This window comes from Eleutherodactylus coqui, chromosome 12, assembly GCF_035609145.1.
Source record: "Eleutherodactylus coqui strain aEleCoq1 chromosome 12, aEleCoq1.hap1, whole genome shotgun sequence".
In the NCBI taxonomy this organism is placed as follows: domain Eukaryota; kingdom Metazoa; phylum Chordata; class Amphibia; order Anura; family Eleutherodactylidae; genus Eleutherodactylus; species Eleutherodactylus coqui.
The window spans coordinates 36391449-36408407 of NC_089848.1; the positions used below are offsets into that span (position 1 = coordinate 36391449).

The window sequence follows — 16959 nt, forward strand, 5'->3', positions numbered from 1 at the left end:
GAACTAATTTGTATATTTGTACCAGAAGTCGGAAAATAAGAGGTACACATTTTTATTAGCTCTCTACTCAGTCAGACCAATGCCTAATCGTAGGACTGAGTTGCGCCACTATGAAGTTTGATTGGTAGGGCCCGCATAGCAGGTCTATACGTTCTTCAGTCCCAGCACGAGGACCTCACTTCCCATATGAGAGCTTTATACAAGGCGTTAACTCATAAAAAGGAATATTTTCTGCAATTGGGCATATCAGGAAGAAAGTTTGGAGCGCAGATTTAATTGACCACACCAGATCCAGGTGAAGACTGCCACTCCCGTCAAATTGGGAGGAAAAGCCTAACTAGGTCCATGCCAGCCGCTGCCCGTGAGTCTCCATCCAGAAAGAAGAATCATCAAATACCGACTCGAACTATGCATATCTTTCTGGTTATGATCACGGTACCATCGCTTTGGTGTTTGAACAACAAGTTAAAAAATTATTGGGAAAATCAGTTTAACATCATGAAGTACGTGTTGTAACATTTGATGATGCAGAAAAATGTAATTGTTGAATTTTGTACTCCTGCCCCTACAGCGTCCTCCTCTATGCCTTATGTGGCTATACCCCTCACTGTGGAGACGATCAGGTCATGGTCTATTAAAAGTCTTGGTAGTCCTGTGTTGTCACAAACACCAGACCAGCTCCGCCTCAGTGATGGCTGGGGCATGGTTTGGTGACAGGAACTGGGGATCGCCCTGCCATCTCACCCCATGTAAATGAGGCTTTAGACTACCTGGCAGCGGCTCAAGGAAGAATGTATCACCTCATTGGACTAGTCTGCTGCCATTAAATAGATCCAAGGGGCAACATGCAGTTCAGGGATAGTATTCAAATAATCTAGGAAATGAAGTGAGTGGTTACTAGAGAGGAGCGCGCATACTTGCTAAGGACAATACCCGCTCTCCCCCGCCGCCGAATCTTTGCTCCCGAGCGGGCAGGTACTCGCTAAGGGCAATGCTCGATCGAGCAATTGCCCTTAGCAAGTATGCTCTCTCATCTCTAGCGGTTACACCTTTACTATGTTTAAAACTGAAAATGGTATAATTCTGTATGAGGTTTGACTTCTGGGTATTGTACAAGCTATTTTGTGTTGCAGCTTATATTATAAAGACATTATGTTCGGTATGCTTTAAATATGCAAGGCTGGAGCAAAAACACAAAAGCTCACAAAAGGTTGTTCGTTCAAGATACGAGAACCCACCTCCATACTGTAATCCCACCTTACTCTCCAAGATGAGTAAGGCCCCTCTCACACAGATGCTGCTTACCACGATTAACGTGGTGTTTTGACAAGTGGTCCTGCTCGTCTTCTGCATACCCCCCAGCTCGGAGCTCTCAGCTGTATACAGCTGTGCACTCCAAGAAGAAAACAGCTGTATACAGAAGACAAGCGGCCCCACTTGTCGTCTGTATACCCCACTCTGAGCACTCAGCTGTATAACAACTGAGCACTACAAGAGGAGAACAGCTGTATTCACAAGATAGCAGTCCCGCTTGTCTTCTGTATACAGCGTGAGTTTCATATTCACACTAATAGGCTGTTAAGTAGCTAATTAACAGCTTATTCTATGTGAACGCTCAAAACTGTCAAACGGCGAGCATTTTGAGCGATCATCTTGCCGTGTAAATGCACACGATTATTGTTCATAAGATGGAAGATGTGCGAATTTTGAGCGATAATCGATGCATCTAAATAGGCCCTTAGAATAACAAATAAATAAAATGGTATTTGTATGGCACCAACTTCTTTATTACCCTCCACCAAGCTGGGTGCTCATTTTACCGAACTCGGAAGGATGGAAGGCTGAGTGAACCTTAAGCCGGCTACCTGAAACATGCAGGGATTGAACCTGCAACCTTCAGGCCGTGAACGAGCGCTTAGGACTTCATTGCGCTGCCCTAACCCAAGGCTCTATGCAATTCAACAAGGGAGTGTCCGACAAGTGCAGTGAATTATATATTTTAAACACATAGTCAATCTCTAGGCAGTCTTCTTCCACGTTGCTTGTTTTGTATCCCATCTTCATTGGCCTGAAGATGGCTCACGTCTCGTAGTACTTGTGATTTCTGGCTGACTTTATGGTCTATTCTTGTGCAGAGCGTTTTCCTGTTCAATTGTGGAATTTCTCCCATTGTTTTCAACAGGAGAAACCTTACATTGCACCGCATGCACCTAGCACGTGGTACGATGCTGCCGCCGACCCCACTGAAAGCAGTGGGCCATGTGAGGGTTCCCCAAAAGATAGGATGTGCCACAACTTTTTTTTAATTTAACGGGGTCATGTGTATGACCCCATTCAAAAGTATGGCGTTAATATTTGTGCGAGATGTGCGTGTCTCGCAAAGCACAAATCTCACGTGACTTTCTCTTGACTGAGGTGTGAAGACAGCCTCAGGGTCAGTGTGATAGTGTGACCAGGATGCATGCAATATTCCAATGTGATTTTTTTTCCTTTTGGAGCCCCAGTATAATCTAAAAAGAAACGTTCCGATTCCATTTTTATTCTTCGTACAGACTGAAATTTAATGTTACGCCACATTCTGTGAATTATATAAAACAGGTTCTTACATAAAACATCTTGACATTGTGTGGCTTTACTCCGGTGTGTTACGCTCATAGTGTGGAGGGAATATTAATCAGCATTTTTTGATCCATGTCCCACATCTGGAACCTTATAAAGACTATATGAAAATCAAGTATATTTTTAAGGAAATGTCGCCCCCTTATTAAACTGGCCAATCACTTGCGGGGCTGATGAATGTGCTGATTTACATGCTGTGCAGCAGGCAGCTTCTCAACAGATGGATGTGGTTTCTGATGAGCTACTTGGGCTGCTGCTGGAGGAAAGTCCTTGTCACCCTGCGGAGAAAGGAAAACCAAGGTTACCGATGAAAGTCTTGGGTGAAAATGGTGACTTTTCTAGACAGCAGACTGAGTCTTGTGCCTCATTAAATAGAAAATATCTCTGGCTGTACAAGGTAAACTATTAAAGGTCAGGTGAGCCCATTTAATCTTGACTAGCGTTCAATCCAAGAATGTAGACAACACCCACCCCATGTAATAACAGTTGATAACGTTCCCAGTCAACCTAAAAGCGATTCATGGCCCAAAATAATTAAATGAGTAAAATGCTGCCCCGTGAGGGTATGCGCCTCTCCGAATCCTGTACACCAATGTTGGGCATCTTGCATGAGTATCAGGTGCTCCTGCATTAACGCCTTCCGTCATGCAGAATGTACTGTGTGTTACGCAAGATATACAATTACCTGCAGCCACAAATCTTAGTCTGTTCCACTCTGACCACATCAGCTTTTACATTTTTTTTAAAGAACACACAGAAAAGGAAAAGGTGTCACTAGTCCTGAGAACCTACTTCAGTTCACTGCCAAACGCAACATGCACAGCATATCAAGATATAGCCAAAGCCAAGATAAGATCCCATACAGGTGGGATCCGAGAAACTCAAGCCCCTCAATAACCGTGATCTCAAGTTAATAGAATCATAGAATAGTAGAGTTGGAAGGGACCTCCAGGGTCATCGGGTCCGACCCGCTGCTCAGGGCAGGATCACTAAATCATCCCAGACAGATATTTGTCCAGCCTTTGTTTGAGCACTTCCATTGAAGGAGAACTCCCCACCTCCCGTGGCAGCCTGTTCCACTCATTGATCACCCTCACTGTCTAATATCTAATCTGTGTCTCCTCCCTCTCAGTTTCATCCCATTGCTTCTAGTCTTTCCTTGTGCAGATGAGAATAGGGCTGATCCCTCTGCACTGTGACAGCCCTTCAGATATACAAAGTCTTAAAAGGCAGGTTAAGTTTGATGCCAGCGTTAATAGGACCCTCAATCGGTGGTTTTGTTAGGAGGCGAACTGAAGCTGGTACCATTCAGAAGGCATTCGGGATGATCGATTCAGTGGTTGTACGGCCATAGTCATACAACCTCTGTCCTTGTGGCTTTAGGTGTTGACAAGGCTTTTGATAGTGCTGGATAAATATGGTTCTTGACAAATGTCTCCGAAAGCTTCCGATTATATGTGGAGTCTACACTAAGGCTTCCTATACACGGACGAGCGCGGTATTCGGGCGTGAAACCCGTCCCGTATCGCGCTCTCCAGCGTGCTTTGTACACACAGGGGAGGCGAGGAGCTTTCCTGTCAAACACCTCCCATCCCTTCAGTAAAGTTGCCTTCAGCCATGGAGGAGGATCAGCAAGTCTTTCCTATTGTTTTCAATTGGAAACTGTGCATTGCACTAGTGCACAGCGAGCTCCGAGCGAGGCGTTTACCAGCAGCCTCACTGAAAACAATGGGCAATGCTTACCGAGGCAACACCTAAAGATAGGACATGCCACTAGTTATCTGCAGAGCTGTGTGCCTCCAGTGTGCATTCAGCAGAGCCGAGTGGATATATAGTGCGGCTGCAGCGCTGGGTGATTGTCTATAGAGCCTTAGATGGAGGAAAAAAATAAAATAAGAGGTACTTATTATAAAAACCACACGAGGCCCCTCTCATCCCATCACTTGTATTTCTATTGTTTGGCTACATCCTGAACTATTGGATCCAGCAAGCCCAGACAGACCCCCCCCCCCCCCCCCCCGAGATTATAATGGGGTCCATGCAGCTTCACAAATGCCAGTGAAGTTTTCCTAGACAAAGTAGTGCAGAATGTTGTTTTATTTGGTGTAATACTTCGTGCAGGAATGGAGCCTCTACTGCGGATGTGAGGGAAGACGAAGCAGGATAAGCAGACTCTATAGAGCAATAGGGAGGGATCACGTGGCTAACTGTGGGCTGACTCACACGGGTGTAAGTGGCCCATGTATTCCACATCTAGTACACATGTAACATGTCTATGTTAAATCCCCATAGCCGATATTAATATGCAGCGGACACAGATCTGTAAGTGCTGCTAGGGGGTCATCCATCCTCCAAATCACAATCTGCACCATGGTTTTTTATAGACCGAGCTGCTCAGTCCCCGTGGGTGACTAGTCCTATGTGTACAATACTTACAGGTCTCAAATACAGATAAATGTCATTTCTTACCCGTGTAATGGCGCCAGATATCACCAGTGGTGGTTTAGGTGGTCTAAAAAGAATCAGAAAAAAAATATGAACAGTTAGAGACAAGCATCTACTTGGGGCTCATTCATCATATTGACGCTTTTGGGTTCAGTTTTCCTGCCCAGATATGGAGAAGGAAAACGGCACCCAGCGCCCAAAACGGATCTGTCAGGACGGAACTGAACGGCGCTGAATGGGCCTCATTAACTATAATGGGGTCAGTTAGGTTTCTGGCCGGCTTCTGGCATTTACACGACGAAACGCACAGCATGCGGTGCTAGGTCATCCTGCTTTTTAATGGCATTCAACGATTGGGGATTCAGTTCGAAGCCTCAAACATTGATGTGAATGAGCCCTAAATATTATGTGCCACAAACACAATCTGAATAAAGTATGATAATCAAAGAGCCACTACCCCAGCGAAAACACTTTACCATCACTGCCCCCGCACCTGACAGATATCCACCCACCCCCACCCCCGGCGAGAGGGGCCAAGGCGGCGCAGTCCCACCCACCCCCACCCTCGGCGAGAGGGGCCAAGGCGGCGCAGTCCCACCCGCCACCACGCCCCTCGACGAGAAAGCCAAGGCGGCGCAGTCCCACCCGCCACCACTCCCCTCGGCGAGAAAGCCAAGGCGGCGCAGTCCCACACACCCCCCTCGGCGAGAAAGCCAAGGCGGCGCAGTCCCACACACCCCCCTCGGCGAGAAGGCCAAGGCGGCGCAGTCCCAACCCCTAACCCCCCCACCCTCAGTGAGAAGGGAAAGGCAGCGCTGTCACTGCACCCTTGCCATGGGAAAGCAGGAGTTTTAAAAAAAAAAAAAAAAAAGTGTGCACTGTGCATGCTGCCGAGCTGAAAGAAGATGCGGCCGTGAAGGAAGGGAACCTGCAGCGTCCGGATAGGTAAGTAAAATCTAATTTTTGGCTTGTACATGCCTCCTTTTCTTCGAAGGTTCGGGCAGCCAACAGAACGGTTTGTTCACCCGCCTCAGTGGGGTAATAGGGAGAGTCCTGCCTCACCTGTTATTCCCCAAGTCCAGAAGGTGCTTGAGGACCGGTGAGGAAAATGAGCTAAAACTGGTAAGCTTGGTGCCTGCAGGAGGGGTATGGCTGGTGGGAGGGGCTAACACTTTCTGCTTAGTGTCCGCCTCCTCGTGGCAGAAGCTATACCCACGGTCAAAGCTATGTTCCCCAATGATATGGACGAGAATAGGCAGTTTAACAGCCCGTCTCAATGAATTCATTCAGGCCAATCAGGACCAAGGTGCAAAGCTTAAAAATTCATTATGCTTAACTTTGCCTTAAACTCAAGAGTCCATCATGGAGGTTAAGCGGGATCTGTTCTAACAGAGTAACTGTGAGGTACTGAAAATCAGAATTATGGGCTAACCTGAAGTGACATGCTAGGTAAAGCGAATTTGTTCAGGATGTTGGGCTGATGTTTATTACTTTGTGGACTCCACTATGTCGGTTGGACCACTCTAGTCCCCACCAACATTCGATTAGGCAGATTACAAAGTCAGAACCACAATTTAGAGAAGACTATTGAAGGATTTTGGGGTTACCCCAGATGAGAAAAACTTACGCTTGTGCGTAAGGCCGGCTGCACACGGGCGGTTTTGCATTGCGGAATCTGGAGCGGGCATCTTCCTCCAGGCTCCACAGCAAATATCGCCCATAGCATGCTATGTATCATGAAGAGAGAAGGGAGGACCCGATTCGATCCCACCTCTATCGCCGATTGATCGACTTATCCCAACGCTCTCGCCGCTACCAACGGTCACGGCAGTCTCGATCAATCACTCTATTGGATTGCAGGCTTGGAGTGGTTAGAATACAGGCTGATTTGTAACCCAGCTTTCCCGGGCCTCTGCACACATGCGAAGTGAAAGCTCAAATCACCACCTGATCTGGTCTGACTGCTCTGCAATACCCACGCGATACCGCTGCCCCCACCAGCTTGTAAGTCCCTGGTAAGCTGGAACTAAGACTATGAACACAATCTTCAGTGGTTTACAGTAAAATAAGCCGATGTCTTTGTAAAATAGTTTTAATCAGGCCTTGTACAGAGCTAAATGTTGTAATAAAGTTGTAGTTAAAAAGTTGGATCATCAACCGAAGGTGGAGGTTTCCATACAGTCAGCCTGAGAAATTGGGTAAACACTTGATAAAGAATTCCCATAAAACATCTAAAGACAGTATTTCTGCCTAAAATTATCCTAAAGAGGTTTTGCTTGAAGTTGGAAAACCTTATTATGAGCAGTTTCTTCTTACCCATTTAAAATAGCCCAAAGCAGACATTCAGCAAATGGGGATGATAGGGAGCACTCTGAAAACCCCCCAAACTATTCCTGTGTTCTGGCATTAATGGAACGGTCTGGATTTTGAGTAAGATAGGGTCAAGAAAGACAGTTTTAAAGGAAAAAAAAAAAAAAAAACTGTGACGTGAAGACGTCAGAGCAAGGATGTTGGAAGACATGCAGGAAAAAAAAAAAACAAAAAACACAAAAACAAGATTCTGACTCAGGAACGGGTTTTCAAAATAGCGCATAAATAGGCCTGCATTCGATGGTGCAGAATGTGTGCCCATTGCACAGCCCCAACTTGCCGAAAAATAAAAGAGCCCTCAAACTCAAACATTGCTTTCTAATATAAAGGAGATCGCCTCCGGTAAGAGTTCTGTGTAGGGAACATGGAAGTATCTTGTGAAAGTAAAGAACTGCTGCACACCATCAGGGGGAGAACTACTGGAGTAGAGCGCTGCAAGAAATGCTATGGGAGAGCCCTGCAATTCCAAACCATTGAGGTCCTTGATTGAGTGGAATCCCTTTGGATACGATGGTAACTGCAGCAGCCATTTGTATAAATGCAAGTCTATAAAATGACTAGTAGTCCGGGCCAGCGGTGTGCAGGCAGGCGGCCATGTACAAGACCATAGTACTGACCTGCTGTCTGCTCCTCTGACAACGGTCTATAGGCAGTGACATCACGGGGGCTCCCCGCAGCGGCCCTCCGTAGGCCTTTTATACTGACATACCTGCCTCCATCGGATGACAAAAGGCTGCGGACATGTTCAGCATGTACGGCGGGAGCTTTCCTGATGTACTAATTAAACCGTAGTCCACAAACGCTGTGTGAATGCTCCCAAAGCCCGGCACTGCTGATCCCAGGGATCACGAGGAGGCATGTGTCCTGGCAATACGAGGGCACACTGGCACAGCAATGAGGTATTCTGGCTTTTATACATTACTCTGTGCACAGCAATAAGGCCGCCTGCACACGGCAGAGACGGATTCCGCATGCGGGAGGCTGCAGGAGAACTCTGTCCTGACAGCAGGTGCGTTCGCACGTATCTGCCATTTCCCATCTTTTATTCGTACAGCGGATAGACCCAGCAGTTCGCCGTCGGACATGCGCAGCACATATTTCTTTCCCAGCACCATCGCTTGGCGATGACGCAGGTACCCACAACCTAACAGCAATGTCAATTTCGGATGGGCTGTGGGTCAAACGGATTCCACTGGCTTCAACGGAAGCAGTCTGTGCGGGGCCTGCACAAAAATGGGACATGCTGAGATTTTTCCTCCGCTTGTGGAATCCACAATTGGTTTCTGCCAATGTGCAGCGGTTTTCTATAGGATGTAACGAACTGTATTTGGTCCGGACGCCGACTGCGGATTCCACAATGTACATCTATAGTCTGAGCAGGATGGCATCCTGTGTTACACGCATCTCTCCTTACCAGCCAGTACTTACACTATACCGCTCTCCCAGTTCTCTTCCTCTTGCTTCTTCTCCTCCTTCGTCTCTCCGTGGGGAGTATGTGGGTGCTTCTGGACAATTCTCATACCTCCCGCCTTCACTGAAAAACAGCAGAATAAAAGGGTTTAGAACCGCACAACATAGAGGATCTGCAGGACTTGTAGATTACGGCCCATTGTACACATCACCACTCCATCAGCCACCAGGGGCGCCATCTGGCCAGCCTGGGGGAAATAGCTCCTCGCCAGGAGATGTGCTGCGCAATTCTGCTCTTGAATGCCCACGGACAGATTTCCATCTCGTTTCCCCTCAAATTCCGCAGTGGCAACGTTCTATTGAAGCTAATCGCTTCCTGCCCGCCAACGCGCAAATGCAGATTCGTTCCGCGGACTTCTGCAAGCGTAAAAGAATTGCCACATGTTCTATTTTACTGCGGATTCGCCGTGGGAGCGCTCCATTGATATCACTTTTTTGTTTTGATTCGCGGTGCTCCCGCCCGCAGTGTAAATCCACGGCTGTAATCCGCATCGCTCGTCGGCAGGAGCCCAAAAACAATCAAAAAGTCACATTTCTAGCAAATCACTAAGCTTTATGCACAAATAAAAATAAAGATCCCAGAGCGCCATTCACAGAAAAGGACCGTTATGGGTCATGAGCCGCGGCAACACAAGACTTTTATATATTTTTTCATGGTGCAAAACCCCCCTCCCAAGAAGTTTAGTACCACTGCGGCTGTAATCCCAGTGCGCCAAAGAATAAAACGAACACGGCAGAAATAGATATAAAAACAAGAAGGTAGCATGGCCTTCTGTTCACTTGTCTCCCAAAAAACATAAATCAAAGTGATCAAAAACTTGCATGCGCCCCCAAATGGTAGCAGAGAAAACTACAAGTCACCCAACAGAAAAAGAAAAACACTTCACACAGCTGTTAAAAGAAAATGATAAATCTTACGGTTCTTGAACTGCAGCGAAAAACAAAATAAAAATTGTATTTTTTATTTAAGTGTAACTGCAAAATTATTAACAGCTACTAGTCAATACAAGTGCGGCAGGACAGCAGTAAGGCGCAGGCTACACCATATGGTGGGCAACATCAATACACACTTATAAAACACAAGTTACTGGGTTATCCCAAGATCTAATCTTCCCCATCCAGAGAGAAGTATTACGATCAGTGGGGGTCTCGGCGCTGAGAACGGGGGTCCGCTGCCCCTTCTTCCACCTGCAGTGATGTCAGACTGCATGGAGCGCCGGCTGCTGCTCTGTTTCCATAGGCTGATAAAACATTGCCAAGTGTTTGTAGTCGTCAGTCTCCGTCCGTCCCGCTGCCGCCGCGCCATTCAGTCTCCTGCTACACTGTGGCAGCTGCAGTGAGGACGAGGGGGAACAACGGACCCCTGAGTCAGGGACACTGGGGGTCTCAGCAGGGAAACCCACACCCATCATAACGTTATCCCCTATCCTGTAAATAGGGGAGAACTGTGGATTTTGGGAGAACCCCTTCCCACCGCAGGAAGCAAGTTTACACTTTGGCTGAAAAGGGGCTCTTGCAACTGGAGGTAAACATCCGAGGGCGGTGCGGGTGGGGGCTCACGGATCTGTCACTGATTGACCTGCCCTGCAGATCGATACCCCAGTCCTGGAAAACCTCTAGACGTCACTCTACCCGTTGCCAGGTCTTGTTTACTCGGGCAGCAGAATGAGAGCTACATGCCATTGCAAGCAGTGAGTGCGGCCAGAGGGACACGTCACCGCAGCGCCTCCACTGGATGGACACGTCACCGCAGCGCCTCCACTGGATGGACACGTCACCGCAGCGCCTCCACTGGATGGACACGTCACCGCAGCGCCTCCAGCGGCCGTCCCCCCTCGCCGCCGCAGCCCCTCCAGCGGCCGTCCCCCCTCCCCAAAGACCCTCCAGCGGCCGTCCCCCCTCCCCAAAGACCCACCAGCGGCCGTCCCCCCTCCCCAAAGACCCACCAGCGGCCGTCCCCCCTCCCCCTACAGTCTGTGTTCCCTCTACACCAGTAAGGCTATGTTCCTCCTCCCCCTACAGTCCCAAGCCCCTCCAGCACCAGCAAGACGTGTCCGCCCCTACAGGCTGCCCCCTCCCCTCTACACCAGCAGGCTGTCCCCTCCCACATACCACCCCATGCAGACTGTCGCCCCTCAACCCCCGACACCAGCAGACTGTATGCATACCATCGCCGCCCCGGCAAGCTGTGCTCCCCCCCCCAAGCTACACCCCCCCTCCCCCCCTACAGTCCCAGGCAAGCTGTGTCCCCCCCACCTACAGTCCCAGCCCTCGGCAAGCTGGTTCACCCCCCCCCCCCCCGCCCACAGTCCCAGCCCCCGGCAGGCTGCGTCTCCCCCTTACAGTCCCAGCCCCCGGCAGGCAGCGTTTCCCCATCCCCCCTTACAGTCCCAGCCCCCGGCAGGCTGCGTCTCCCTGTCCCCCCTTACTGTTCTAGCCCGCAGCAGGCTGCGTCCCCCCCTTACAGCCCCAGCCAGGCTGCGTCTCCTTGTCCCCCTCTACAGTCCCAAGCTCCTCCTACACCAGCAAGACGTGTCCACCCCTACAGGCTCCCCCCTCCCCTCTACACCAGCAGGCTATCCCCTGCCACGTACCACCCCCTGCAGACCCTTCCCCCCAACACCAGCAGACTGTATGCCCCCCCCTCCCCCATACCATCCCTGCCCCGGCAAGCTGTGCTTTCCACCCCTCTACAGTCCGAGCCCCCCCAGCAAGCTGCATCCCCCCCCCGCCTACAGTCCCAGCCCCCGGCAGGCTATGTCGCCACGTTCCCCCTTACAGTCCCAGCCCCCGCCAGGCTGCGTCCCCCCTTACAGTTCCAGCCAGGCGGCGTCCCCCCCCCCCCTACAGTGCCGGCAGGCGGCGTCCCCCCCCCCTACAGTGCCGGCAGGCGGCGTCCCCCCCCCCCCCTACAGTCCCAGCCCCCGGAAGGCGGCGTCCCCCCCCCTACAGTCCCAGCCCCCGGAAGGCGGCGTCCCCCCCCTACAGTCCCAGCCGCCCGGCAGGCGGCGCCCCCCCCCCCCACAACCCTGGCCGCCAGCAGGCGGCGTCCCCCCCCCCCTACAGTCCCGGGCCCTGGCAGGCTCCGTCCCCCCTACAGTCCCAGCCCCCGGCAGCCAGCGTCCCCCCCCCACTACAGTCCCGGCCCCCGGCAGGCTGCGCCCCCCCCCCCTACAGTCCCAGCCCCCGGAAGGCGGCGTCCCCCCCCCCCTACAGTCCCAACCGCCCGGCAGGCGGCTCCCCCCCCCCCAGCCGCCAGCAGGTGGCGTCCCCCCCTACAGTCAGCGCACCCCCCCCCCTACAGTCCCGGCGTCCCCCCTACAGTCCCAGCCCCTGGCAGGCTGCGTCCCCCCTACAGTCCCGGCATCCCCCCCCCCTAGTCCCGGCCCCCGGCAGGCTGCGTCCCCCCTACAGTCCCAGCCCCCGGCAGCCGGCGTCCCGCCCTACAGTCCCGGCAGGCGGCGTCCCCCCCTACAGTCCCAGCCCCGGCGTGTGTCCCCCTACAGTCCCGGCCCCTGGCAGGCTGCGTCCCCCCCTACAGTCCCGGCCCCTGGCAGGCTGCGTCCCCCCCTACAGTCCCGGCCCCTGGCAGGCTGCGTCCCCCCCTACAGTCCCGGCCCCTGGCAGGCTGCGTCCCCCCCTACAGTCCCGGCCCCTGGCAGGCTGCGTCCCCCCCTACAGTCCCGGCCCCTGGCAGGCTGCGTCCCCCCCTACAGTCCCGGCCCCTGGCAGGCTGCGTCCCCCCCTACAGTCCCGGCCCCTGGCAGGCTGCGTCCCCCCCTACAGTCCCGGCCCCTGGCAGGCTGCGTCCCCCCCTACAGTCCCGGCCCCTGGCAGGCTGCGTCCCCCCCTACAGTCCCGGCCCCTGGCAGGCTGCGTCCCCCCCTACAGTCCCGGCCCCTGGCAGGCTGCGTCCCCCCCTACAGTCCCGGCCCCTGGCAGGCTGCGTCCCCCCCCCCCTACAGTCCCGGCCCCTGGCAGGCTGCGTCCCCCCCCCCTACAGTCCCGGCCCCTGGCAGGCTGCGTCCCCCCCCCCCCCACAGTCCCGGCCCCTGGCAGGCTGCGTCCCCCCCCCCCCCACAGTCCCGGCCCCTGGCAGGCTGCGTCCCCCCCCCCCCCTACAGTCCCGGCCCCTGGCAGGCTGCGTCCCCCCCCCCCCCCTACAGTCCCGGCCCCTGGCAGGCTGCGTCCCCCCCCCCTACAGTCCCGGCCCCTGGCAGGCTGCGTCCCCCCCCCCCTACAGTCCCGGCCCCTGGCAGGCTGCGTCCCCCCCCCCCTACAGTCCCGGCCCCTGGCAGGCTGCGTCTCCCCCCCCCCTACAGTCCCGGCCCCTGGCAGGCTGCGTCCCCCCCCCCCTACAGTCCCGGCCCCTGGCAGGCTGCGTCCCCCCCCCCCCTACACCAGCAGGCTGCGTCCCCCCCCCCCCTACACCAGCAGGCTGTCCCCTCCCACATACCACCCCATGCAGACTGTCCCCCCTCACCCCCCGACACCAGCAGACTGTATGCATACCATCGCCGCCCCGGCAAGCTGTGCTCCCCCCCCCAAGCTACACCCCCCCTCCCCCCTACAGTCCCAGGCAAGCTGTGTCCCCCCCACCTACAGTCCCAGCCCTCGGCAAGCTGGTTCACCCCCCCCCCCCCGCCCACAGTCCCAGCCCCCGGCAGGCTGCGTCTCCCCCTTACAGTCCCAGCCCCCGGCAGGCAGCGTTTCCCCATCCCCCCTTACAGTCCCAGCCCCCGGCAGGCTGCGTCTCCCTGTCCCCCCTTACTGTTCTAGCCCGCAGCAGGCTGCGTCCCCCCCTTACAGCCCCAGCCAGGCTGCGTCTCCTTGTCCCCCTCTACAGTCCCAAGCCCCTCCTACACCAGCAAGACGTGTCCACCCCTACAGGCTCCCCCCTCCCCTCTACACCAGCAGGCTATCCCCTGCCACGTACCACCCCCTGCAGACCCTTCCCCCCAACACCAGCAGACTGTATGCCCCCCCCTCCCCCATACCATCCCTGCCCCGGCAAGCTGTGCTTTCCACCCCTCTACAGTCCGAGCCCCCCCAGCAAGCTGCATCCCCCCCCCCCCCCGCCTACAGTCCCAGCCCCCGGCAGGCTATGTCGCCACGTTCCCCCTTACAGTCCCAGCCCCCGCTAGGCTGCGTCCCCCCTTACAGTTCCAGCCAGGCGGCGTCCCCCCCCCTACAGTGCCGGCAGGCGGCGTCCCCCCCCCCTACAGTGCCGGCAGGCGGCGTCCCCCCCCCCCCCTACAGTCCCAGCCCCCGGAAGGCGGCGTCCCCCCCCCTACAGTCCCAGCTCCCGGAAGGCGGCGTCCCCCCCCCTACAGTCCCAGCCGCCCGGCAGGCGTCCCCCCCCCCCCCCCTCCCCTACAATCCCGGGCCCTGGCAGGCTCCGTCCCCCCTACAGTCCCAGCCCCCGGCAGCCAGCGTCCCCCCCCCTACAGTCCCGGCAGGCGCCCCCCCCTACAGTCCCGGCCCCCGGCAGGCTGCGCCCCCCCCCCCCTACAGTCCCAGCCCCCGGAAGGCGGCGTCCCCCCCCCCCTACAGTCCCAACCGCCCGGCAGGCGGCTCCCCCCCCCCCGGCCGCCAGCAGGTGGCGTCCCCCCCTACAGTCAGCGCACCCCCCCCCTACAGTCCCGGCGTCCCCCCTACAGTCCCAGCCCCTGGCAGGCTGCGTCCCCCCTACAGTCCCGGCGTCCCCCCCCCTAGTCCCGGCCCCCGGCAGGCTGCGTCCCCCCTACAGTCCCAGCCCCCGGCAGCCGGCGTCCCCCCCTACAGTCCCGGCAGGCGGCGTCATCCCCTACAGTCCCAGCCCCGGCGTGTGTCCCCCTACAGTCCCGGCCCCTGGCAGGCTGCGTCCCCCCCTACAGTCCCGGCCCCTGGCAGGCTGCGTCCCCCCCTACAGTCCCGGCCCCTGGCAGGCTGCGTCCCCCCCTACAGTCCCGGCCCCTGGCAGGCTGCGTCCCCCCCTACAGTCCCGGCCCCTGGCAGGCTGCGTCCCCCCCTACAGTCCCGGCCCCCGGCAGGCTGCGTCCCCCCCTACAGTCCCGGCCCCCGGCAGGCTGCGTCCCGCCCTACAGTCCCGGCCCCCGGCAGGCTGCGTCCCGCCCTACAGTCCCGGCCCCCGGCAGGCTGCGTCCCGCCCTACAGTCCCGGCCCCCGGCAGGCTGCGTCCCGCCCTACAGTCCCGGCCCCCGGCAGGCTGCGTCCCCCCCTACAGTCCCGGCCCCCGGCAGGCTGCGTCCCCCCCTACAGTCCCGGCCCCCGGCAGGCTGCGTCCCCCCCTACAGTCCCGGCCCCCGGCAGGCTGCGTCCCCCCCTACAGTCCCGGCCTCCGGCAGGCTGCGTCCCCCCCTACAGTCCCGGCCCCCGGCAGGCTGCGTCCCCCCCTACAGTCCCGGCCCCCGGCAGGCTGCGTCCCCCCCTACAGTCCCGGCCCCTGGCAGGCTGCGTCCCCCCCTACAGTCCCGGCCCCTGGCAGGCTGCGTCCCCCCCTACAGTCCCGGCCCCTGGCAGGCTGCGTCCCCCCCTACAGTCCCGGCCCCTGGCAGGCTGCGTCCCCCCCTACAGTCCCAGCCCCTGGCAGGCTGCGTCCCCCCCTACAGTCCCAGCCTCTAGCAGGTTGTGTCACTCTCCTAACGGTCCTCCTTGCAGGCAGCTGGATGTCCACGAGCTCCACTAAGAGGCGGAAGCCTCAGGACCCGCTGCGCCATATGGCAGGTGAGGATCCCCCCCTGTGAACACCCATCGCCACACAGACAGCGCCCTACCGGCGGGCAGGTGTCCGGCCTTGGTGTCCAGCTTCGGAGGAGAGGACATGTCTTGTGTCCGGATGCGATGCTTTCTCCGCCGACACTAGTCCCGCCCAGCTCTCATCTTCCCGCTCAGCCCCGTTCTGTGAGGCGCCCGCCCGCCGCGGCTCCCTCCTGTCTACGTGGCTCCTCTGCTGCGCTATTTGTTTTGGGCTTTTTTTCCCCACAAAAACTTTATTGAGCAACAGCAGTACGTCCTGCGCATGCGCCGGCCGCTGAAGGTGGCGTGCGTCACGTGCGGCTACTTTTCCTGCACGCCGAGCTCTAAGAGACCCATATAGAGTCAGTTACAGAATTCCAGTTTATCAGACCGGTTGCCGGACTGTAAGATGTGAACGTGTGGGAAGGGATTAACGAAGGAAGCTCCCTGCAGATATATAAAGTAATAAACGGTTGTAGTGATGCACAGGTAACGCTACTGTAGTTCATATGTACTAGAATGGAGTTGGTGATTAGAGGACCAACAAGTCCCAACCAGTGGGTATGACTAGCCCCTGAGCTCTATGCTCATGGGAGGACCCAGAGTCCATAAATAGCCCTGCCCAGTTCTAGAGGATTTCAGTGGTTATTAGTGAGTCAGTAGTGAGAGCAGTCAGTCAGCGGTGGTTCACCAGTTAGAGCACATAGTAGTGCAGTACAGAAGGAGAGGTGGCAGATACAACGCATTATACTGAGGGCGGTATCTCCAGTCACCAGGAGGAGACATGGCAGATACGATGCATTATACTGAGGGCGGTATCTCCAGTCACCAGGAAGAGAGGTTGCCAATACAACGCATTATACTGAGGGCGGTATCTCCAGTCACCAGGAGGAGACATGGCAGATACGATGCATTATACTGAGGGCGGTATCTCCAGTCACCAGGAAGAGAGGTTGCCGATACAACGCATTATACTGAGGGCGGTATCTCCAGTCACCAGGAGGAGACATGGCAGATACGATGCATTATACTGAGGGCGGTATCTCTAGTCACCAGGAAGAGAGGTTGCCGATACAACGCATTATACTGAGGGCGGTATCTACAATCACCAGAAGGAGAAGTGGTGGATACAATGCATTATACTGAGAGCGGTATCTCCAGTCACCAGGAGGAGAGTTGGGGGATACAACGCATTATACTGAGAGCGGTATCTCTAATCACCAGGAAGAGAGGTTGCCGATACAACACATTATACTGAGGGCGGTATCTCCAGTCACCAGGAGGAGACATGGCGGATACGATGCATTATGCTGAGGG

General features: G+C 55.7%; 1 protein-coding gene across 1 annotated transcript; it reads right to left on the reverse strand.

Annotated features, from left to right (window-relative positions):
- Positions 1-2523: 2523 nt before the first annotated feature.
- On the reverse strand, positions 2524-15868 carry DAP (death associated protein). Its single transcript, XM_066585683.1, has 4 exons — positions 15681-15868; positions 8863-8968; positions 5089-5131; positions 2524-2897 (listed from the first exon to the last, which is right to left on the reverse strand). The coding sequence occupies exons 1-4, from the start codon at positions 15727-15729 to the stop codon at positions 2778-2780; spliced, it is 318 nt and encodes a 105-aa protein (XP_066441780.1). The 5' UTR covers positions 15730-15868; the 3' UTR covers positions 2524-2777.
- Between the last annotated feature and the right edge of the window lie 1091 nt (positions 15869-16959).

Coding starts and splice junctions, on each gene's coding strand:
- DAP (XM_066585683.1), bottom strand. CDS start 15,729: ATGTCCTCTCCTCCGAAGCTGGACACCAAGGCCGGACACCTGCCCGCC. Junction 5,132..8,862: donor AACTGGGAGAGCGGTATAGT/GTAAGTACTGGC, acceptor GATTCTTTTTAG/ACCACCTAAACCACCACTGG. Junction 2,898..5,088: donor TATCTGGCGCCATTACACGG/GTAAGAAATGAC, acceptor CTTTCTCCGCAG/GGTGACAAGGACTTTCCTCC.